Raw genomic sequence first — 22,643 nt, 5'->3', positions numbered from 1 at the left:
GAGGAGCAATCAGGGTCTGGGGCGGAGCCCCAGCCGCCGGGGTATACCTCCCACCCCAGTGGCGCATATACGCATGCACCTTATAAGCGCCGCAGGTGATCCGATGTTGGTGATGCGATGATGGTGATCCAGTGTAGGTGATGGAGTAGAGAGAGAAGAGGGTCGTTTGGAGAAAAGAGTGGTGGAGAGAGAATGTCAAGGAATAAAGAGAAGGCGCAGTCGATGCTGTTCCGGTTTCGGGAACAACAGGCCGCAGAGATGGGGATTATTGATAGGAGTCGCGAGCGTCGGCCGCGGGATATTAGGTCGGTGAAGACAGTGGCCGACTGCGAGCGATGGAGAGGTCAGGTGTTGCGAGAGATTAGTAAAAAGATCACACGGATCCATGAACCGGCGCTGTCAGAATCGCTGATCCGCGATCTCAATGACGAGATCAATAAACTCATGCGTGAGAAACATGTATGGGAACTGCAACTGCGGGACCTTGGCGGACCCAATTATATCCGGTTCGGAGGTTCGTCGAATAATGTCGGGTCTGACAAGGATGTCATGACGTCGACTCGAGGATACAAATATTTCGGACGAGCTCGTGATTTGCCAGGGGTTAAAGAACTGTTTGAAGCACAAGCCAAACAGCGGTCTGCCGCGTCACACGAGACGAAAAAAGAACCAGCACTTCCTCAAAACCTCCCTGCTTCATACTACGCTCTTGAAGACGAGGATGCTGACATGCTGTCACAAGAACAGGTCGCCGAACAAGACCTCGATACACACACGGCCGACCCCTGGGGCCCATCACAGCTGCCATACTCGGCCACGGCCGACTTCTCCTTCGAACCGCTACCGGAACTACACCATCTCCCGACTCCCAGCGAAGTTGAAAAATACCTCGTCGAACGTCGTCGCCAGAAACTCGAGCAGTTGTACATCGGCTGAGGGTGGGTGGTGGTGTGCCTCCGGCGGCTGGGGCTCCGCCCCAGACCCTGGTTGCTCCTCGCGCTACGCTCGACTCGTTTCGTTGACGGTCCCTGTCATCTCCTGCGAAGCAGGAGCAACCAGGGTCTGGGGCGGAGCCCCAGCCGCCGGAGGCAGTGGGCCCGGCTGGTAGTTGTTATTTTATTTATTATTCGTTTGCGGTCGTAAGATTCGTGATTTGTACATAAATTGCATTTTGTTCGTGATGAGCCAGTCAGTCGGTCGGTCAGTTTCGTGCTGACTTCTTTTTGAGCATGGCCATATAATATTTGGCTGTGGCATAGCCCGTGCGAGCCCAGTCGCGAAGGCCCGGACTGTATACGCGGTCCTCTTCCCACGCCACGTTCTCCACTTCTTTTCGTCCGCTGTCGAGGTCGACTTGGCCAATGGGCACCAGGGACGTCTTGTATCGCAATTTGTGCAACGTGTAACACACAATAAACACAAATATGGCTGAATAGCTCGCGAAAAACCGACCCGTGTTCCATTGACCTTTCAGGAATAACGTCAATCCCAAGAAAAATACTAAGATAAGACTGCTGACGAGCCCGAAATACGCGGTATATGGCTGGAATGGTGACCGGAATGGATACCCTTCGTCGTCTCGTTGCACAATGGATGGTCGCAGCTTCAGGGCTCGTTCGAACCGAATGAATGACAGACAACATCCAGCCCATACCAGAAGCCCAGCGGACGTACACAGCGTGACAAGCCATTCAAATGCTTTAGCAGTCGTGGCATTACTCGTCATATAAGCCAATAATGCAAATACAAACGAGCAAAGAACCGCCACATATGGCACGCCAGCGTTGGAACATCGTCTAAATAGACCCCAGATCCAGTACTCGTTTTGGATCTGAAGTGCCAGTCCGTATAATGTACGACTGGCAGCATATAAATGCGACACGCAAGACGACAGAGCACATACAATGAATAAAGCATTAGTGCTAGCTGCTATAGAGCATGATCCTATTCCTTGCAACGCTATAATCCACGGACTGCTACTTGATCCGCTGAACCCTGACCATGACCAGAACGTCGTGTGACATCTTTGTAGGGTGTTTGGCGGTGATGCCGTGATATCGTTCTCACCTGCATTGGGTACTTTGAACCCGCTTACACCTGCTGCTACAGCTCTTCCAAGAACAAAGTTCGTAATATTGGAAATGTCCACTCGTTTTATAGCGTTTTCAGTGCTAGTTGTGCCGCCATCGACTTCATCTAATTTAAACACAAATGGACCCAGCTTCATGAGTCGTGGATCTCCTGCGTATACATTGATGCTAACCATGAAAATACCTAGACAGAAACATATAAGGATTCTCCAAAAGATTTTCTTGGTAGCAGCAGGAATCGACTTTCGAGGGTTTCGAACCTCGGCAGCAGTCGTGAATACCAACTCAGTGCCGATATAAGAAAAAGCCGATTCCACAATAGCAGACCATACTTGTAAGAACCGGCCAATGTTACCCCCGATACTGGATATGACAGTCACCTGGCTCGTAGTATCAACAGTGACACCAAGAGCATAGTTTGGACGAAACAGTCCGTACACCTGGTGAGTAGTGAAATTGGATTTCGAATAATCCCAGTACCGAAACCCCAGTCGTTCGTGATACGGACCAACTTTACCGTTATTCGCCAGTGCAAGAAACAGCATCAGCAGAATAATACAGCAGAAAATCGCTAGACTAGCGATGCTCTGAAGTTCTCCAAGCATGCCCACATCAAACATATTCACCAGCAGAACCAGAATGAGAAAAAAAGTGATCCATACCACGATGCTGTTATCGTTTTCAGGGTTGAGCATGGGATAATTCGATATCAGCATCGATGCTGCTGTCACCTCAGACGGCAATGCCATAACACATGAGAACCAGTAGCAAATTCCCAATGCGAATCCAAATGAGGCATCTACAAACCTCGCAGGAAATGATGAAATACCACGGTCACTCGGTAATAGAGCGACCATTTCCCCCAAACTCAGCATCGCACTTAATACCATGAGCCCGCTGATTACATATCCGAGCAACGTGCCAAATGGACCTGACTGGAAGAATGTCTGACTCGAATTGAAAAATGCACCCACTCCAAGTGTTCCTCCGAGAGATAATAACTGTACATGGCGTGATAGCAGCTTTCGTCGCAGTCGTGGTTTTTGTGTGACATCATCATCACGTTTTCCGTAATCGGTTAACGACAGATCGTCACTTTCAAGCTCGTCAATATCAAGCGTTATCATTGATACCTCGTCAGGCATTTCTTCAATGACCATATCATCTTCTTGCGGCCGGAGTCCTCTTTCTCGTCTTCTCTGTCTCTCTTCGTATGTGTATGGAGTGTTCAGCTCGTTGAGCTGGTTATTATAAATAATGTTTTGTCTACGACCATTGAAATTGTCATAGTGATGTGATGGCGCATAATAGGTGCCAGTATCATTGGCATTTGAAAAATAGTTGCCATATTTCCTACTATCTTTAACTCTGCGCATCATTCGTCTTTCAACTTTTTCTCGCACAACCAGTTCTCTAGCTATTCGTTGCGTATACTCGTCGAAGTCCGACAGTGGTTCTGGTGGTGCCTCGTCATCAACTAGATTCGTTTTCCGTTGCTGCTGGCCCCTCAGCACTTCAATAATGGCTTTTCTCATTTCTGTGCCATCGTCCTCTTCATCAATACAAATGCTACTAGCAGCATCATCAACGAGTTCGAGTACATGTGACGACTGATCACTCATGGACGGTGTTTTCGACACGCTCGTTCCAGCGCCAGTTGCTGACGATGATGCTCGTCTCCTGGTATCTTCTCGAGACTGTTCCTGTCTCAGCCAAGAAGAAAAGTCTTCCACATTCGATGCATTTGTATATGATCTTGTTCTTTGAATACTGGCTTCTGATGGATAACTGATCTTGGGGAATAGCGGTGATATCGAGTCTTCCTGTTCGTAAGAATATGACGAATCCGGTTCAACCAACACTCCTGCACCCTCAACACCATTTGTCGACCTCGTAGTCATCCTTGACATGCTACTGGCTATACTTGTATCAGCAACCTCGACCCCTATTTCTTCAGAAACCCCTTTATCAGGATTACTAGGACTAATCCTACTTAGACGAGTGGTTGGGAAAAGTCCCATGCCAATATCAGTCGAACTAGAATCAGATATCTTCAAAGCCACAGCTTCACTACTGGACCCTGCTCGGCCATGAATTTCACTCTTTGCTCCACTGGCACCATTATTTGACTCAGCTCCACTCCCGACATGATTGGCGGTACGAGTAGTAATGCCAGAAGAAGCCGGAGGAAACAGTCCCCCTGAGATATGTTCTCTATTGCTTTTTTTCTTGCGCCGTATCGGCTTCAGTTCCTGGGAATCTGGCGCTTCCATCCCAATATATACCAGGCCTGGCAAAAAACTGAACACCCTATGTTTAAAGTCTACCGTTCCATCCCAAGATCAAACTGACAGTCCCATCTTTCTGCCATACGAACATGCATGGTGAACCGCCGTTACACCGCCGTGCATGAGATAAGGCCTGTCTGATAAGCCCCCACACTTGGTTGGGGGCTAGTGTTTGGGGGTGGTCTGATTCCCTCCGGCGGCTGGCGCGCTGCCCCAGATCCCGTTGTGCTCGCTTCGCGAGCGTTTGGACGCTGGGTGGGGAGCTGGCGTGTGGTTAAGTGGCTCGAGTTGGGGTTTGCGGTCTGTGTGGGTCGCCGGAGCTCTCCAGTGAAGCGAGTCCATTGGAGTTGTCGGAGATTTTATGTCCAAACACTTAACTCTGCCAGCAGTTGTGCCTCTTAAACCAGTGGCAGCGACAAAACTCAACGGTCGTTGCGTTCTGGTTGATGTCGTTCATAACTGCCAGTCCCGAGAAAAACTCGTCTCCAAAAGCAATATCCCCTGTAAAGCAATGCTCCTAGCAGCGTCCCCCGCGTGCACTGGAACCCCTTAGCACGATTCGAGCGAAGCGAGAGGAGCAGCGGGGTCTGGGGCGGAGCCCCAGCCGCCGGAGGCAGGACGGCCTCCCCGCCATCCAAGACGGGGATATTATCTAATGATTAATAATGGTGTAATATAAGGAAGCCAAAATCAATTAGGATTTTCACGCAAGTGGTAACGTAATTGTGCTCCGACCCTGTGGAGGTTGACAGGTTACCGGTCCCGATTGCGCCACAATTTGATGAACAGGGCAATTTCAGGGGTGCAGGGATGTGGCTGGTGGAGGGGAATGTCGATCTTTTTAAGTGTGAAGAGGAGTTTCGCTGACTTTTGTTCAAGCTGTCCCGCAGTTAACGAATTTTATTTATTTATTTTTGGTTTTTAATTTTGGCAGGTAACTTCTGAGGATATCTTCGAAGAGTTCTTTGAAATTGTTTCAAGGGTGACTGGTGCTCGAACTACAAAGACACCGTTGACGGGTGACTATGCAGGGTCTGCTAGAGGAGAATGTGCTAACGTCTGTCAGCTTAACAAAGATCCTATTTTCACAGTCGGTAGAAGCCAATTGTATATATCCCCTCTCCTTCCATTAATAAAATTTTCGTTTAATATTTGTTGTAGTGAGACAATATTAGTATTTAGTTCGCGGTAATTGGCCAGAGGGAGAACTCGTCAGAACTCGTCAGAACAGCCATATCTCTCGCAATGTCGGTAATTCCGGGTCGTAACGCAACAACCGAGTAAAGTTTGAGCAAAATCAAAAACAGCAAACACCGACCCTTGCAGACAGCCAGTCGAGGCACCCAGTCAAGTCAGGAAAGAAAATAAAGTTAAAAAAATATTAATATTAGTTGCTATTTACAATCCCTACAAAACCAGCTTAAGCAGTGGCCTCCTTAAGGTGGGTAATAAGGTCGTTTCTGTCCTTGGCCTTCTTGAGACCACCGAAAGCCATCTTGGTACCAGGAATGTACTTCTTGGGGTTCTCAAGGTAGTCGAAAAGAGTGTTCTCATCCCAAACGACACCCTTCTTCTTGTTGGCGTCAGTGAAGGTGAAGCCGTCGGTGGTACCGGAAGTACGACCGAAAAGACCGTGAAGGTTAGGTCCGACCTTGTGAGGACCACCCTTCTCAACGGTGTGGCATTGAAGACATCTAGTCTTGAAGAGGGTAGCACCCTTAGCAGCGTTTCCTGTTACCATGTTAGTACGAGTCGCGAGATCGCCAAACCACCACTGTGGCAATCAAACAAAACAAATAAACCACAGCACAGAGATAATATAATCGCTATCATTACTCCCTAGCCATCATCCAAGAAAGTTGAGTGTTGTCCTCGTCCCATGGGACATAAACGCGGCAAAAAACCGGAATACTAACAACAACACACAAACTGAATAAAAACACAGAATAAATAGCAAGCCAAATTATCTCGAGTACTCGGCGGAAAGCCCAACACAAATACATACCTTTCTCGTAACCCATTGTTATTAATTGATATAATTTTCTTGAGACGTCAAGTAGTCAGAAAGAAGAATGAAGACGAGGAACGAGCGAGAAAATTAAATATGTATCTGAAAAATTAACCTGCATGCCACTTTTATATCACACCCAGACCTAAGCTCTATGGGCCAATAAAATTTCACCCATAGTAAAAGGTGCCCCATCTGCCGGGTGATTACGGTGCGGCGCACCCTGCACCGGCCTATCGGGAAAACCCGCCCTGACCAGTTTGGGGGTGGCGCATCTGGCACCCCCAAACCGCGCTGCAGGGGGCCTGCCGGATAAAAAGGGGGTGGATTTCTCCGAGGAAGCCGTTCGGGACCGGGGGACGCTTGCCTCTGGCGGCTGGGGCTTCGCCCCAGACCCCACGGCTCCTCTCGCTTCGCTCGAGTCGGGCGAGTGTCCCAGCAGCTCAGCAACCCCCAAAAAACTCCTGCGAAGCAGGAGCCACGGGGTCTGGGGCGAAGCCCCAGCCGCCGGAGGCAGACTCGGAGAGAGAAGTTGAAGAGATTATTCATTAGTTTATGTAAACAAAAAACGAGTCATAAGGGAGAGGAGGACGTCGGTGAGACGAATGCTTAGTTGGCAGTCTCGTCGTGGTGGGCGATGACCTCGTCGTGATGGGCACCGAACTTGGCCTCGACCTCCTCGGCGTGGAGACCGTCGGTGAAAATACCGTCGGACTCGAGGTCGGCGTGGTCAAGAACCTTGAACCAAACGACAGGGAAAGCAATGAGGAGAGAACCCAGCAAAAGACCCCAGGAAGAGGCAAACTCGGCGAGGTAGGAAAGTCCGTTGGAGTCGAGTCTCCACATAACAGCACCACCAGCAGATTGAAGACCCTTGTAGAAACCAGCGTACAAGGCAAGCTTTCTGGAGGAGTTGGAAAGAGATCCCATGAGCCAGTAGGCGTAGGTTTGCCAGATAGCATCGTACATTCCGTAGAACATGTATAAGAACATGGGGCCAACGTAAGCTCTGCCGTCGGACCAGTCGAGCAAAGCCATCTCAACAGCAGTCTCACGGGTGTAGGTCTTCTCGAATGCATAACCACCTCCCCAGATAGCCATAGTGAGCACGAAAAGAGCTCCGTGGTAGTATCTGGCACGGACGCTACGAGCAGCAAACTTGACATCGAGTAACAAACCCCAGGTAAGAGCTCCGATAATTTGAGAGGCCCAGTAAAGAAGCTCGTTCAAAGCTCTAGTACGGATGTTGAATCTGGCAGCGTTCACAGCGTTGAATTGATAGGTATAGAACCAGTTGGAGGTGAAGAAAAGAGGGAACAACAAAATGATATGAGGGTCGACCTTGAGAACCAAGAAAAGACCCTTGATCTCAGACCACCAAGTAGGGTTCTCCTTAATAATGACCTTGGTACCATCAGACTTGACGACCTTGGAAGTAGGCATCAACAAAAGAGCAAGAAGAGCACCTACAACCATGAGAGCCAAGAATCCGGCATAAGTACCATCGGAAACAGCAGTAGATTGATCAGAACCGGCAGTTTGGATCAAAGGAACAAGAGAACCAATGACAGCACCGACGTTGAAAATGGCCCAGAAAATAGCCACAAATCTACCCTTTTGCTCTTCAGTAGAGTAGGCCATGATGACAATACCCTGAGAAGCCCATAACATGGCAGCACACATACCAAGAATGGCACCAGCAGCAATGACAAAACCCTTGTTTTCAGTATGGTTGAAACACAAATAAGATCCAGAATAAATGGCATAACCGGCTCCACCAATAGAGATGGCCCACTTAACACCAATACGGTTGATAATAGTACCCGAGAAGAAACCAAGACCAGCAAAAGTAGCGTTCAAAGCACTGTTGGAGTCATCAGCAGTTTTGATGAATTGAGCAGGCAAACCACCTCCTCCAAGACCAGACAGAGCATTGTACATACCAGGACACAGGAAACATACAAACGAAACCATGATCATTTGGACGTATCCCTGATTATAGGCAGGGAATTGGTAGCCAAACACCTTCAAACCGGTGTTGTACCATCTCTTCTCCTCGACAGCGTAAGCCGAGTCGTAGGCAACGGCCTTCTCATCGTCAGTCGACACTTTCTCCACGGGAGGGGAGTTGCTGAGGTCGGTGGGGCTAGACATTTCTGTTCGTGTTAGTTACTCGCTTCTGGGTTCTGGGTTCTGGGTCCTGACAGGTTGTGCCTCCGGCGGCTGGGGCGCTGCCCCAGACCCCGTTGTGCTCGCTTCGCGAGCGACGAGGGGGTTTGATGGGGATTCTGGGAGTTGAGTGGGATGACTGTGGTCTGGTTGGAATGAAATGTGTGAGTATGGATTGTGGAGAAATGGATTTTATGAGGATGAGGTCGCGGCATTTGCGATAGACACCTGAGATCAGACTCCCTGGACATAAAGTCCAGATTACAGAGCTCATTAAAACCAGTCAGATCAGCTACAAATTATTCTGACCGCGATCTGGATTTTCACATCCTGATCTAAATTCAGATCTAATATTAGATCCAAATCTCTCCTCCCATATAAATTTCCCAGTCAAAAAGGTAATCGCCATATAGAGAGAACTCTAAATACTAGATATCTCGATAACTGATAAATGACAACTCGATACCAAAAATCCTGCTACTTTTTTTATACATTCATCTGGATCAGAAAGCTTAATCTAATCGTATGGTTCGCTATCAATCCCGTATCTCGTATCCAAACCTTATCACTCACTCCACAGCATTTCACCAGATCCCATAATATTCCCAACAGGTCATATAACAATTCAACAATAAAAAATCAAACTGTCTTCAGTATCCCTTTAAAGCCTCTGATCTTGTGAATTACAACCACTAGAACCACTCAGCCAAAGATTATTTTTAGGCGAGTGCCGTGGATCAATGCGATATTTTTCTTGCTTGTTACTTACCAAGTTGATTAATTATTGTTTTTCCTCAACTGATTTGTTTGTATTTTAAAAAATTTTCTTGATCCAAAACCTGGAGTCGTCTCCATATATATACAAAAAGGATTAATGTATTTATCGGTGACCGCGACCCCCAGACCAATTATCGTCTGTCAAAATACTAAGATTGGCTGTATCTGAGTGATCTGTATGTATGTACGAGGGGTATCTTTTTTTTGGAATTTATTTTTCCTGTGGCTGATATGTAGTGTCGTAGTGTAGCAGTAGCATCACATCCTACTCGGAGCCATCTCCTGTTTTAGTGGGTTTGGTGGGGTTTTTGGATGCAGTTAACTGCAGTTGACTGCAGGCAGCGTTACAGTTTTCTGGCTCCTTTATGGTGGTGCTATACCCCTACCCTTGTCAAATGGGCTTGATTCTCAGGGGGAGGGGGGGCAGAAACGGGAAAAATGAAAGGGGTAACGGAATGGTTACAGATATGGACTGGCTAAAGACAATAAGCCAAGCGGGCTTTGCGGCGGTAGACTCTGGGCATATCCTAGCGACTGGTAGACATAACCGTTAGCGGAAATTGATACCCAGATATGGTCACAGTCTGACGTATTAACATGAACATTGAGTAATGATCTGTGGGGAAAAATCAAGGTTTTTACGTGTGTGGGGAAGTGTATATTTACTACAACCCCAAAGTATTTGCGAATTGTAGTAGCAACAAACTGCTAAATTACACAGTTTGGTTATTTCAAAACTTTCGATATCTAATTTATTAAACAAAGGGGAAAACTGGCCTGGATAGGTTGGATGATGATGATAATGGGATTGCGAATCTCTTCTGCAACTGCATTGACCAGAAAAAAACAATAATAAAAATAGCTCATAGAGATATGACTGCCCTGTTTAATCTCTAAGTCTATGATCTCACTCAACCGAATGGGTAGGATTCATTTCTATAATCTGTAATCTGTAATCTGTAATCTTTAATCTATAGTAATGGTAATAGTATATACTAGCTACAGCTAGTTAATAAAATTACTGTCACTACCATTATACGTACTACCATTACTACCATTACTATTCTTATCATTATTATTAGTACCGTTACTATCACTACTTTAGTACTATTACTATTAGAATTATCATCGTTACTACTATTTTCAGCGTTACTACCACTACTATTACTATTACTACTATCACTACCAATTCTACCCCTACTTCTACCACTAGTATTACTAGTACTATAGTTCCACTACTACTACTTCTACTACTAGTTTTACTAGTCTACAGATCTACCCTACTTCCAGCATAGTACTATCAGCCGGTAGAATTAGTAGTGCTACTGTCTACTTTGAATCTACTACTCAAACCGTACATACAATAGCCGATACTTAGTGGCGTGAAGATCTTTAGATATTCCGAACTAGGAAATCGATTGTGTGTATGCGTGTAACACTAAGGATAAGGCGAGTATGAGCAAGGCAACGGTACGACAGAAATGCGACAATGCGACGCGATTGTCGATTGACCACTGGTTTCGACGAATAATCTGAGACCTTGTCAAAAAGCTAAGGCCGTGACCTTGATTTGAGAATGTGGAGAACCATGGTATTCGGAGAAAAGGATGCATGATCCAGCGTTGTAGAACTGAAGCTGGAATGCATGGAAACATCTGCTTTGCAGTGGGCTGATGGTGGGGTAATCAGACAGTAGTGTAGGTACAATAGAGTAGAACATAAGCGGGGGGAGGGGGGAAAAACGGTGTGTAGTACTTTTGGTAGGTCTGGTAGTGGGGCATGCGGGGGGAGGGGGACAAACATTAATTAACGGATATCCAACGGCTGGAAGTGAGTTTATGAGATGAGTTCCGATCATACTACTATTTGTGCTAATACTTGTACTCAACTCATACTATTACTTCATAATTCAGAATTCATATTTCAGAATTCATATTTCAGAATTCATATTTCATATTTCGTAATATACTTCACTATTAACTGTGAACTGTGAAGTTAATAGTCCGAATCATTTCAACAGTCGAACCTCTATCAGTACCATCAAACTCGGTGACAGCTATTTTCAGATTGTTCCCCTTCCTCTCCTCTATAATTTCAGTTTCATGGTGAGATCGCTCTGATAGGGTGATACGGTACTACATTGAAAGATACATGCTATAGCACATAGCTATCTTGGAGTATGGAATAGGAGAAGAGTATAGAGTATAGCGATAGGAGTAAAACAATATAGTAGCACACGATATGGGAGTAGTAATGAGATAACGATAAAAAAGATAGTGTAGCGCTACAATTGACAGTTCTTGGGGTGAATCAGTAAAAACCAAAATAGATCTATAGGTCCTATAGGTCCAGTTAGTATGGCTTTACGCATGGAACAAAACTAGCAGCAGCCAGTACCTAGCAGCAGTCGGCTATCTATACGCATCTAACAGTACTAATAGCAGTATAGGCAGTAGTAACACTGCCAATATTACTGACTGGATTTAGCTGATAACAGAATTTACAGTTTCGAGCATTAGAGTTAAAAGACCATGCATGATATGCCTCCAGCTTATAGAGCTGCTACAATGATCTGAACACGGACTGCGGTATACTCTGCAGTGGCCTGATTAACAATAGCAACTCGAGTGTCTGTCCATACTGAGTACATTGAACATCAGCTAACTGAGCCAGGTGCATGGAATCGCGACGTAACCGGTCTAATTTTGAGTGCCACGATAGAGACAACTGTAGGTCCGAGATAGCCAATTGCGCTGCGATCTTACTGGGAGTCACCGCTGCTGATACTGCATGCAGCCCATACTAGTAGAGTTGCAGCCTCCTGATAAGATAAGCACGCAGCACTGTCAACGACGGTTACACACGATAACGACCGACCGACCGACTGACGTGATATCAGCATCGCTCCCACCCATAGCCACCAGTCTACCGTAACCTATCCATCCATCCATCCAACCAACCAATCAACCGACTGTCCATCTCCTGCATCGCTAACCCGGAAAAACTGGTCTGCTCGTGCAGACATGACCGGCAACCTGCGTGCACTCTGGGTTTTCTCTACACACATCCCCGACGCCAGATCCCATCATAACCGGGACCAACCACCCCCAACGACGCTCGCGAAGCGAGCACAACGGGGTCTGGGGCAGCGCCCCAGCCGCCGGAGGCACACCCCCGGGGAGACTGTCTGCCTCCGGCGGCTGGGGCGCTGCCCCAGACCCCGTTGTGCTCGCTTCGCGAGCGGTTAGGGGGTGCCAGGTCGAGGAGAGAGTGGGTGGTAGCGGTGGATTCAGGGGGTTTTGGGCGGTGGGATCGCTGGTGGGATTGGGCAGGGATCGGCGCTGCCAAACCGTTGGATTCGAGCGTTCTCGTTTGACGATGGATCTGAAGCTTATCTGTGCACATTGCTTTTGTCGGCCTGCAGATGGGGGGAGTAGCTGCAAATGTGGACTGTTGCGCGTTAGCCTACTGCGTTCGGAACTCTGGCTTGGTTATATGAGACATAGCAAGCCGCTGGCGGGCGGAAAGGCGGCCGGTCAGAGAAAGGGTGTTTGATAATCAGGTTTTTCCGCTCCCACTTTCCCAACACAAATGATTTATGCTCGCCATAGCTTTAGCAACTTCCTTTGGTCCTGAAAATATCTATCGCTGTACAGAACTGTACAAGTTAACTATACTGGTACTAGTAAAGAATACGGCACCCCTATGATCCTTAAATTTTGGGTTTTTGTTTTGTAACGCTGTTGGACCATATTGCCAGACAAATGGCACCCCACTTAGCACCCCGCTGCCAACCCCACTGCTCCCTCACCCCCCACCCCGCAGGCCAGGAGACATGCATACCCCTCTTATCTTTACCTTGCATGACGTTAGGGTAAACTCCCGTTTACGAATAGATTGCAACATGGCCGATTGCTAAATGTAACATTGATTTAAACGCTTCGGTATCAGCCTGGATATGTCAAGTAAACGGCTCAACTAGTGGTCTTACCGCCGGTCTAAACGGTCTCAAGTTCGCACGGAGGAACGGGCTCGTCAACAGCATCACAAGTCGCTGTCTATTTCGGATCAACCCCGGCCTGCCATTCCTTGAATGTAGATAATAATAATTATCTAGGAATATCACCGTCCACGCAATGACCATGCACTGTTGTCGAGGGCTCCAGACATGCTGCTCCTTGACGATTTCCATTTTCCGGTGATCTGTGTGATATCCACGTCACGCCACGAAAATGCCTCCGACGGCTGGGGCGTTGCCCCAGACCCCGTTGTGCTCCCTTTCGCGAGCTGCTCGGCCTGTACAGGGCGTCAAGCTCGCTGCATCTCATATATTCGGTTGATTCAAAGCGCCTCTCTGAGATAATTCTATCATGTGTTCATTGTCATTGTCGTATGACTATGAAAATATGAAATTTGAAATTTTTTTTCTTTTATTTTTTCGTCAGAAACCCCCGTCGTGAACCGGTCACTAGCTCTAAACAATAGGACCGTTGGGCACTCCACAAATTGCAGAAAAAAGGTTCATGTTCGCAGATCTGCGCATAAAAAAATGCATCTCATTAAGGTCTGCATATACAATAAAATTTGCACCTTTTTTTCTGTATCTGGAAAATTTGGCGACTAAAAAAACCTGCAAATTGGGAATCCGATGTTCAAGTGCGTGGAATATCTTCTCTCCCAAAAATGACATTCCCCCACCCAGGGGACCCCAGAACCGCTCGCGAAGCGAGCACAACGGGGTCTTGGGCAGCGCCCCAGCGACCGGAGGCACGACCCCGGTTATGACGAAGGCCAAGATCAAATCCGGGGAATGAACCCAGTCTCGGTACTACCCCGCTGTAGTACCCCCACTGAAGCCAGGGTAGTATTACATATCCATATCGTGGCAGTAGCCAAGGCATGAGCCCGTTCCAGGACCATTTTCGTCGCTACCCGACCTGGCATAGACCCGTTGACCCACTCGGCAGCCCTTTTCGGAAACCCAAACTAACTCGGGCATGCGTAGTCACATCAGCTCATCTCAGCTCGTAGATCGCTCACGCAACCCCCACGAGATCAGCCCGGCTGGTGACGGGGGGTGTGGTCGAGCCTCCGGCGGCTGGGGCTCCGCCCCAGACCCTGGTTGCTCCTGCTTCGCAGGAGACGACCGGGACCGTAGACGGAACGACTCGAGGGCAGCGAGAGGAGCAACCAGGGTCTGGGGCAGAGTCGTCAAGTTAAAAATCAGAGCCCGTGTCTAAACCCGTTTCGACTTCTTCAGTGAAACTTGGCTCTGACCGAGGACGATATCGCCGACGATTTTGCATCAGACAGTTGATAAGAAAATGCCTCTAGACAGTGATGGTCAAATTGATCGAACTTTGACATATCCTGAAAGCCTTGACAAAGTCAACCAAGTCGCGGAAATTTGGTTGATATGTCATTGAGATCGTTGATATCATACCCACCAGCTCGATGTGAAAATTGACGTAGAATTTGCACTTCTAAATTTGGGCCACATCCAAAGGATGTGAGAGAGGGTCTGCACATTCTATGTAATTAACAAGCTCGGGTGTCTTCAGTTCTTGAAGGGACGGAATTACTCTCGTTTCGTCGGTTATCAATAAGCCTGTGGAATCTTTTTGCGATTTGTTAGTTGGAGGTTTTACATATTAGTCTCAGGCCGGTTCCGAGTCCCGAAATTTACTCTGACGAATAAAAAAGAAGAATTACGTCGACGAAAAGAGCAACGCTGGCAATGTTGCTTATCAATATAGAGAAAATGCTCAAGACTGGGAAATGCAATAAATTCTCCCCGCGCACATAGATTTCTGATGCGTCGATTTTAAATAAGCATTATAGAGCCGGTTTCAGTCTTAATTTTGTGTCTTTGCCAAAACATTCATTTATTACTGATAAGGGTAGTTGTACCGACATACCTCTCGAAGTAATGTTGAAAGTAGTGGCAATAATTTCGGTAACACAATAGAATAGTTCTGGCAAGTGTATACGAAGGTATGATACGTTAATGTCTCTGCCGACTGACTTTCTTGATAGCCCACAGGCTCACATCAATTGTCAGCTCTTCAATTGTTAATTATAAGATCAAAGGACTCGAAGTAGTACGGGTATAAAGCATATCGTTATATATACAATTGTCAAGCGCATTTACACTGATTTACAATGTCCTGTGTAGTGTATTTGCATCTTTAAAGGCTTAGTCCGATCATTTCTTAACGGCACGCTTAATGGAACGGCATTTCTAGTTCTGGGATCCGTAGACGACTGCTACAAGGTTGAATCACCGGCTAGAAGGTTGTGCCACATTGTTGAAACTTGTCGAATGTATAAATCTTAGACATTTAGATTCTTAAACAGTCTATGTACGATTTCAGGTGGGAATCAAATAGCGGATCCACACTCTCCGACATTTTCCATTATTTTTCTCTACTACAATGACTCTCTTCCAACGAAGTTGGCCCGTGGTTTCCCTTTTCTTGATTATGGCCGTCCTTATTAGGTTTTGGAACACAGTCGACATTTTGTGTCAAACCTCCTATAGTTGTTACCTAGAACTGGTGACTAGCACTATATTCCTTGTCTATTTCAAATGTCACCAGGTAAAACAACATTGTGTAAGTTTGAAATTAGACAAAAGCACATTTGTGAGTCCTTTCAGGTTATTAAGTATTACAGACCGGACCCTGCATAACTCTTTTATATAATATACATATAGACCAACTACTTCCCATAGCCATCGCATTTTTTAAATCCACTCGCTAGATTTATATCTATGATTTCGGCCTAGTTAGTACGATAAGGAGGAATTTCTAGCAAAGTATTAGACTGTGGAAACTCAACTGGCATAGTACTAAAAGTAACACATCACGTGACCAAATAAATTTTCGTATATAAAAGATCAGGAAGCGCATTTCGAGCATTTTCCTCTTCACAACAACTGCGTGACTTAAGTTGGCTGGCCGACAAATTCGTCGTCTGCTCCATGGCCAGTGAATGTGTCTACACGCTAAGAGAGAACCAAGGTGTCTTGTTAGTACTCCCAGTTGTTTGTGTGAGTCGACAGTGGTATTTCGTTCTGAAATGCAAACTGCCCGCCTAACCAGACGTATAACTGTCTGTATATAGACACTGAACACCGAGCTTGATATGTACAACGATCGGGCTATGAGAGTTGAGGTCTTCTCTTCTCTCTATGGCCTACTCGTATTACGTTTTCCAGGTGCGCTACCCTCTAGGGCTGCTCATGCGCATTGATCCGATGGCTCGGAACAAGAACTTATGGAATTTAACTGGTTTTGTGGTTGTGGGACATGCCTCCGGCGGCTGGGCTCTGCCCAGACCCGTTGTGCTCGCTTCGCGAGCTGTTAGGGGGGATGCTAGTGAGAGGGAGTCCCTGTGAGATGTCGGTCTCGGGCTCGGAAGTGTGCCAAACGAGTCCCTGGAAATACTTATCAGCATCGGAGAATCAGATCATCTGGTAAATAAGCTAGGAAATCAAGAAAAAACTGATGCTATTTATGAAAAACTGTGAAAAGAAATCGAAAGAGGGCCCTGATCCATGCAAGTGTGAACTCCAGACCTCCAGCAACCACTTCCACCGGTCAACTGGAGACCCCCACGCCCGACTCGAGCGTATCGAGAGGAGCCACGGGGTCTGGGGCGGAGCCCCAGCCTCCGGAGGCAGTTCCCCTGGCCAATATTTTAGGGTCTACCCTTGCCGCTATCGGGCCCTGAACGGCGGGAAAGGTGTACCCTTGCCCATTATCAAATGAAAATTTCAGATAATGCATAAAAAAAAAATTTAGGCCGGTGGAGGGAGAAGGCTGCGAGGAATAGCTGCTTATATTTATTTTATCGGGAATTTTTTTTTTGTTTTTTTGTGCATTTATTTATTCATTTTTTTTTAGTTGGGCTCGGTATATTTGAGACGAGTTAGCTGAGCAAAATGGGTAAAGCTCAAAAGAAACATGGTAAAGGTCGTTTAGATCACTACTACCGTTTAGCGAAGGAGAAGGGATATAGAGCCCGTTCTTCGTTCAAAATCATTCAGATTAACGAGAAGTTTGGCCACTTTTTGGAAAAGTCAAAGGTAGTTATCGATTTGTGTGCTGCTCCTGGTTCATGGTGTCAAGTAGCGTCCAACTTGTGTCCTATCAACTCACTTATCATTGGTGTTGATTTGGCACCAATCAAGCCTCTTCCCAATGTGATTACTTTCCAGAGTGATATTACTACTGAACACTGTAGAACACAGCTCCGAGGTCATATGAAGACATGGAAAGCAGATGCTGTATTACACGATGGTGCTCCTAATGTCGGTATGGCATGGACTCAGGATGCGTTCACCCAGTCGGAGCTGGTGCTCCAATCTCTGAAGCTGGCTGTGGAGTTTCTTATCCAAGGAGGTACCTTTGTCACGAAAGTTTTTAGATCCAAGGATTATAATAACTTGATGTGGGTATTCCAACAGTTTTTTGACAAGGTCGAGGCCACCAAACCTCCTTCGTCAAGAAATGTATCAGCCGAAATCTTCGTTGTTTGCAGAGGCTTTAAAGCACCTAAAAAGATTGACCCCAAATTATTAGACTCTAAGCATGTTTTCGAGGAGTTGCAAGATCCTACACCCAACTACCAAGCCAAAGTTTTCAACCCCGAGTTGAAGAGACGTAAGAGAGACGGTTATGAAGAGGGTGATTACACACAGTATCATACCATGTCGGCACTGGAGTTTATCAAGCACGAGGACCCTATCCAGTGTCTGGGTGGTATGTCAGCATTCAGTTTTGACCACCACGAAGAGCCCGAGCTCAAACAAGTTAAAAAGCTGCCACAAACTACTGATGAGCTTTTAGAATGTTTCAAGGATCTCAAGGTCCTTGGTAAGAAAGACTTCCGAATGATTCTTAAATGGAGATTGGCTGCTAGAGATTTGCTTGGAATAGATGTTAAAGAAGAGAAGACTGAGGAAGAGGCCGAACCTCTGACCGAGGAAGAACGCATTGAAAAAGAGCTACAAGAGCTTCAAGATCAGGAAAGACTGCGGAAAAAGAGAGAAAAGAGAAATGCCAACGAGCGCAAGCAAAAGGAAATTACAAGATTGCAAATGAACATGATGACTCCTGGAGATATTGGTATTGATGCTGGTTCACAAGGCCAGTCATTGTTCAATCTCAAGCACGCTGAGAAGACTGGTAAACTGTCGGATCTTATCAAGGGTAAAAAGAGCATGGTATTCAATAACGGCGGTGCTGATGATGAGGTTGATATGGGCGATGCCAAGGAGTCTGCTAATGGCAATGGCTATGAAGACTATGACAGTGACGATGCTGCTGATAACCTGGATGCTCAGTTGGATGATATGTATATCGACTATAAAAAGCGCAAGGCCGAGCGTGATGCCAAGTACCAGGCCAAGATGGCCCGAGAGAATGGTGATGACGAGTGGGATGGTTTTGAAGAGAAGCAAAATAACAGCGATTCGGATTCGGATGTGCTAGAAGCTGAGGACAGCGATAGCGACAGTGACAGTGATGGAGATGAGAGCATTAACAAGCTCATCAACACGCTGAGGCCAAGCAAAGTAGGCGATCTCAGTCGCAAGGCCGCAGTCTTTTTCGACAACCCACTATTCAAGTCTTTGGACGTCGACAGTCCTGTTTCCACTAACACATCGACCAATGTGACCAATGTCAAGACCAATGGCAAAGTCAACGGAATTACCAATGGCAAAGCTAACGGAAGTACCAACGGAAAAGTTAACGGAACTACTAATGGTAGCAGCAACAGTGCCACTGAACTGGAATCAGATGACGGATCTGAGTCTGACTCGGATTTCGAGGTTGTTGCCAGAGAACCCGAGTCGGATGATGACGAGGAGAATGAGTGGGATACCGAGAAAGACAAGCGTGAGGAGCCATATGTGGATATTGTGACAGCTCAAGCCATGACCCTGGCACACCAATTGGCGCTTGGACAGAAGTCGAAGCATTCGCTTATCGACGAAGGATATAACAGATACACCTTCCGAGATAAGGATGGACTACCTGACTGGTTCCTGGATGACGAATCCAAACACAGCAAACTTCAAAAGCCTATTACTAAAGAAGCAGCCGAGGCTATCAAAGAGAAACTAAAGGCCATGAACGCCAGACCCATTAAAAAGGTCGCTGAAGCACAAGCTCGTAAGAAATATAAGGCCCATCAGAAGCTGGAGAAGATCCGCAAGAAGACCGATCTTATCAACGAAGACGATTCCAAATCCGAAAAGGAAAAGTCCGAAGATATCGCCAAACTCATGCGCAAGCTGACCAAAAAGAAGTCGGACAAACCCAAGGTGACAGTCATTGCTGCCAAGGGTGCCAACAGAGGTCTACAAGGCCGACCCAAGGGCGTCAAGGGCAAATACAAGATGGTCGACGGAACCCTCAAAAAGGAACAACGTGCATTGAACAGAATCCAAAAGAAGATGAAAAAGAAGAAGCATTGAGCCTAGTTAATATATATTTTATTGGTTTAGATACCGTCAACAGCCTGCCTCCGGCGGCTGGGGCTCTGCCCCAGACCCCGCTGCTCCTCTCGCTTTGCTCGAGTCGTTTCGTCGGGGCCGTATGTCCGCCGGAGGCACACCCCCGAACCGGCGTCTCAGGGGTAAACCACCCCTGAGAAGACCCTGTGCGGCTGACGCCAGCCCCACGCAGATGGACAGATGCAATCTGCAGAGAACTGTATTGATCAGATCGATTAGGAAAAAAAAAAGTAAAAAATATTCGGTGGAATAAAAAAAAAATATTCCAGACGTTGGAGGCCGTTAGGAACCGAGCAGCAGAGCCAGGGTTTTTGATTACGTCCTGGAACAGGTTTATTTTTGCTCTTCTTTTAGTTTTTTGCTAAGGGGAAATTGGCCCGACTCATCTGTGCTGCCGTCGGGACCCACGCGTGGTACTAGTTTTTGGCTCGATAAACAGAGGTCAACAGGGGTGTACGCCAGACTTGAAAAATAAAAAATGGTCGATATCAGTTCGCTGACTGCACGGGATAGTGCTATGGCTGAACAGATTCTTAGTTCGCATCTGGATTATGTGCCGGCCAGAAAACCAGAGACAAGTGCTGCCAAACCGGCCAGTTATGTGCTTATTAAGCCGTCTAAAGACGACCATGACTCCGAGAGCTCGGACGAAGATGAGGAAGAAACCACTGAAAATGAAGACGATTCGGGTTCGTCTACGACTGTTAGTACTCCTCAAAGCTCAGAAGACGAAAATAATCTCCGTCATAAGGTCGGAAAGGGTGTATTAACCCCCCTTTCGAGTCCTGATAGTGATACTGAGAGCGATGATGATGAGTTGAATGTTGGTCAGCTCAAATATTTTGACGCTGAAGATGATCAGGATGAAGACGAAGATGGCGATTTCTCAAGTGGGTCGGATGAAGGTGGTGATGACGTGGATGATGACGAAGATGATAATAATAGTGAAGGAAGTAGTGATAGTGATGAGAGTGATGAGACTGATGGTGACGATGAAGATGCCAGTGGTTTAGAGAATGGAGAGCAAAGCGATAGCGAAGTGTCGAAGTTAGCACTGGGATCAAGAGTTAGTCCATTGGCGTTAGCAACAAACAAAACCAGTGGGAATAATACTGCTGGTGCAGCTGGTACTGCTAACACAACTGATTCTAAGAGTGAATCATCGTCCGAGTCGTCATCAGCTATCTCGCCAATGAGACTGTTTTATGATATTAACGAGTCTACTACCGATAAAGGATCGCGGTCGAATTCGCATATCGTGAAATCGTGGAGAAGTCTCACTATGGCTCCAAACGGGCTGGAGAACCGGTCGGTTACGTGCTATATGAATGCTGCTATGCAGGCTATTTTCCATGTTCCAGCCATGGCTCATTACTTGATGGATATTGCCCAGTCAAGATACAAAAACACCATTTCCAATAGCTCGGTGAGCAGTGATTTAGCGGGTCTGCTGAAAAGACTGTATGAGCCAGGTAAGAAGCGTAAAGTGTATCCTATCAAGATCATTCGCAGACTGCCTGATATCAACTGTATGATGTCGGAATGGCAACAAGAGGACTCGCACGAGTATTTCATGTCGTTAATCAGTCGTCTCCAAGAAGACAGTGTTCCAAAGGGCAAGAAACTGAACTCGTCTATTATCCATGAGATCTTTGGTGGAAATATCGACCAGAAGGTCACTTGTAAAACATGTGGCCATGTATCTACTACACATCAGGATTTCTACGACCTTCCTGTATCGTTTTCGTCTCGCGAGGCAAAGGCTTATAAAGCCGCCAAAGAAGGTCTAGAAACTAGTAATGCCAATGGTTCCAACACATCAACCACTAACAACAATTCTAATATCCAGTCAAATACTGTAACTAGTGCAAGTGCCGTTGTTGCTACCAACGGATCAGCTGGTTCAGCTACTACTGGAACTGCTCCTAAAGCAAAATTCACTCTTGAAGGATCGATTCAAGACTTTTTCTCGCCTGAACTAATCAAACCAGACGCTAAAAACAAGTCTGGATACCAGTGTGAAAAGTGCAAGAACCTCACATCGGCTATTAAAATCAGTCGTATAAACGACGCTCCTGAATATCTTACCGTGCACATCAAGAGATTCAAGTTCCAGGGCTCGCATTCACAAAAGCTCAAGGAAACAATGAAATACCCCTTGGATTTGGACCTCACAAAGTACTCGGTTTCTGGAGAACCTATTAAATACCGTCTTGTCAGCGTGATTGTCCACGAAGGCCGTACTGTTTCTAGCGGTCACTACATCGCGCTGTGTCGTCAACCAAACAACACCTGGGCCGAGTACGACGATGAATGCGTTCGTAAGGTGTCGGAAAAGGCTGTTCTCCGTCAAAACTCTGCATACATGCTTATTTATTCACGTCTGACTCGTATTAAACAGACGGCTCCCACAGCCAAACCCTTGAAAACCAAGACCAAGGCTCGAGATGTCGAGTCTACAGAAAAACTTCGAGACAAGACCAAGAAACTCGTCAACACAGGACCTACTCCTTCACCTGCCCGATCGCCTGTTCGTGCTACTCCCTCGGCTCTACCACTGGCACTTGCTCCTACTCCTACAAGTGCATCTCCAGTGCCAGGGTCGCCAATCGCATCCAAACACAAGTCCAAAAAATCATCGTCGAACCCTACTAAACCAGCTGGTGAAAACAAACGTCAGCTCGACGACGAAATCGACCAGATCTTCAACAAGAAAACAAAAGTGTTTTAATGACTTGTTCTTTTTGCATTTATATATTTTATGACTCGCATCTAATCATCTCTGT

At 46.5% G+C, this 22,643-nt stretch overlaps 6 protein-coding genes across 6 annotated transcripts; 3 read left to right on the top strand and 3 right to left on the bottom strand.

The window, feature by feature from the left end:
* Window positions 1-222: 222 nt before the first annotated feature.
* Window positions 223-936, top strand: ISY1 (Isy1p; the record flags this gene model as incomplete). Its single annotated transcript, XM_018881341.1, has 1 exon — window positions 223-936. The coding sequence occupies one exon, from the start codon at window positions 223-225 to the stop codon at window positions 934-936; it is 714 nt and encodes a 237-aa protein (XP_018733941.1).
* A 265-nt stretch (window positions 937-1,201) lies between these two features.
* On the bottom strand, window positions 1,202-4,363 carry SSY1 (Ssy1p; the record flags this gene model as incomplete). The annotated part of the gene is made up of 1 exon (XM_018881340.1): window positions 1,202-4,363. The coding sequence occupies one exon, from the start codon at window positions 4,361-4,363 to the stop codon at window positions 1,202-1,204; it is 3,162 nt and encodes a 1,053-aa protein (XP_018733940.1).
* A 1,435-nt stretch (window positions 4,364-5,798) lies between these two features.
* Window positions 5,799-6,119, bottom strand: CYC1 (cytochrome c; the record flags this gene model as incomplete). The annotated part of the gene is made up of 1 exon (XM_018881339.1): window positions 5,799-6,119. One exon carries the CDS (start codon window positions 6,117-6,119, stop codon window positions 5,799-5,801), a length of 321 nt encoding a protein of 106 aa, XP_018733939.1.
* An 876-nt stretch (window positions 6,120-6,995) lies between these two features.
* Window positions 6,996-8,540, bottom strand: AWJ20_4273 (uncharacterized protein; the record flags this gene model as incomplete). The annotated part of the gene is made up of 1 exon (XM_018881338.1): window positions 6,996-8,540. One exon carries the CDS (start codon window positions 8,538-8,540, stop codon window positions 6,996-6,998), a length of 1,545 nt encoding a protein of 514 aa, XP_018733938.1.
* Window positions 8,541-17,277: 8,737 nt separating this feature from the next.
* Window positions 17,278-19,818, top strand: SPB1 (Spb1p; the record flags this gene model as incomplete). Its single annotated transcript, XM_018881337.1, has 1 exon — window positions 17,278-19,818. The coding sequence occupies one exon, from the start codon at window positions 17,278-17,280 to the stop codon at window positions 19,816-19,818; it is 2,541 nt and encodes an 846-aa protein (XP_018733937.1).
* Window positions 19,819-20,335: 517 nt separating this feature from the next.
* On the top strand, window positions 20,336-22,588 carry UBP10 (Ubp10p; the record flags this gene model as incomplete). The annotated part of the gene is made up of 1 exon (XM_018881336.1): window positions 20,336-22,588. The coding sequence occupies one exon, from the start codon at window positions 20,336-20,338 to the stop codon at window positions 22,586-22,588; it is 2,253 nt and encodes a 750-aa protein (XP_018733936.1).
* Window positions 22,589-22,643: the final 55 nt, after the last annotated feature.

Source organism: Sugiyamaella lignohabitans, chromosome C (genome assembly GCF_001640025.1).
Source record: "Sugiyamaella lignohabitans strain CBS 10342 chromosome C, complete sequence".
NCBI classification, from domain to species: Eukaryota; Fungi; Ascomycota; class Dipodascomycetes; order Dipodascales; family Trichomonascaceae; genus Sugiyamaella; species Sugiyamaella lignohabitans.
Note: the sequence above shows the minus strand (reverse complement) of the source record. Positions and strands in the feature narration are given on the sequence as shown.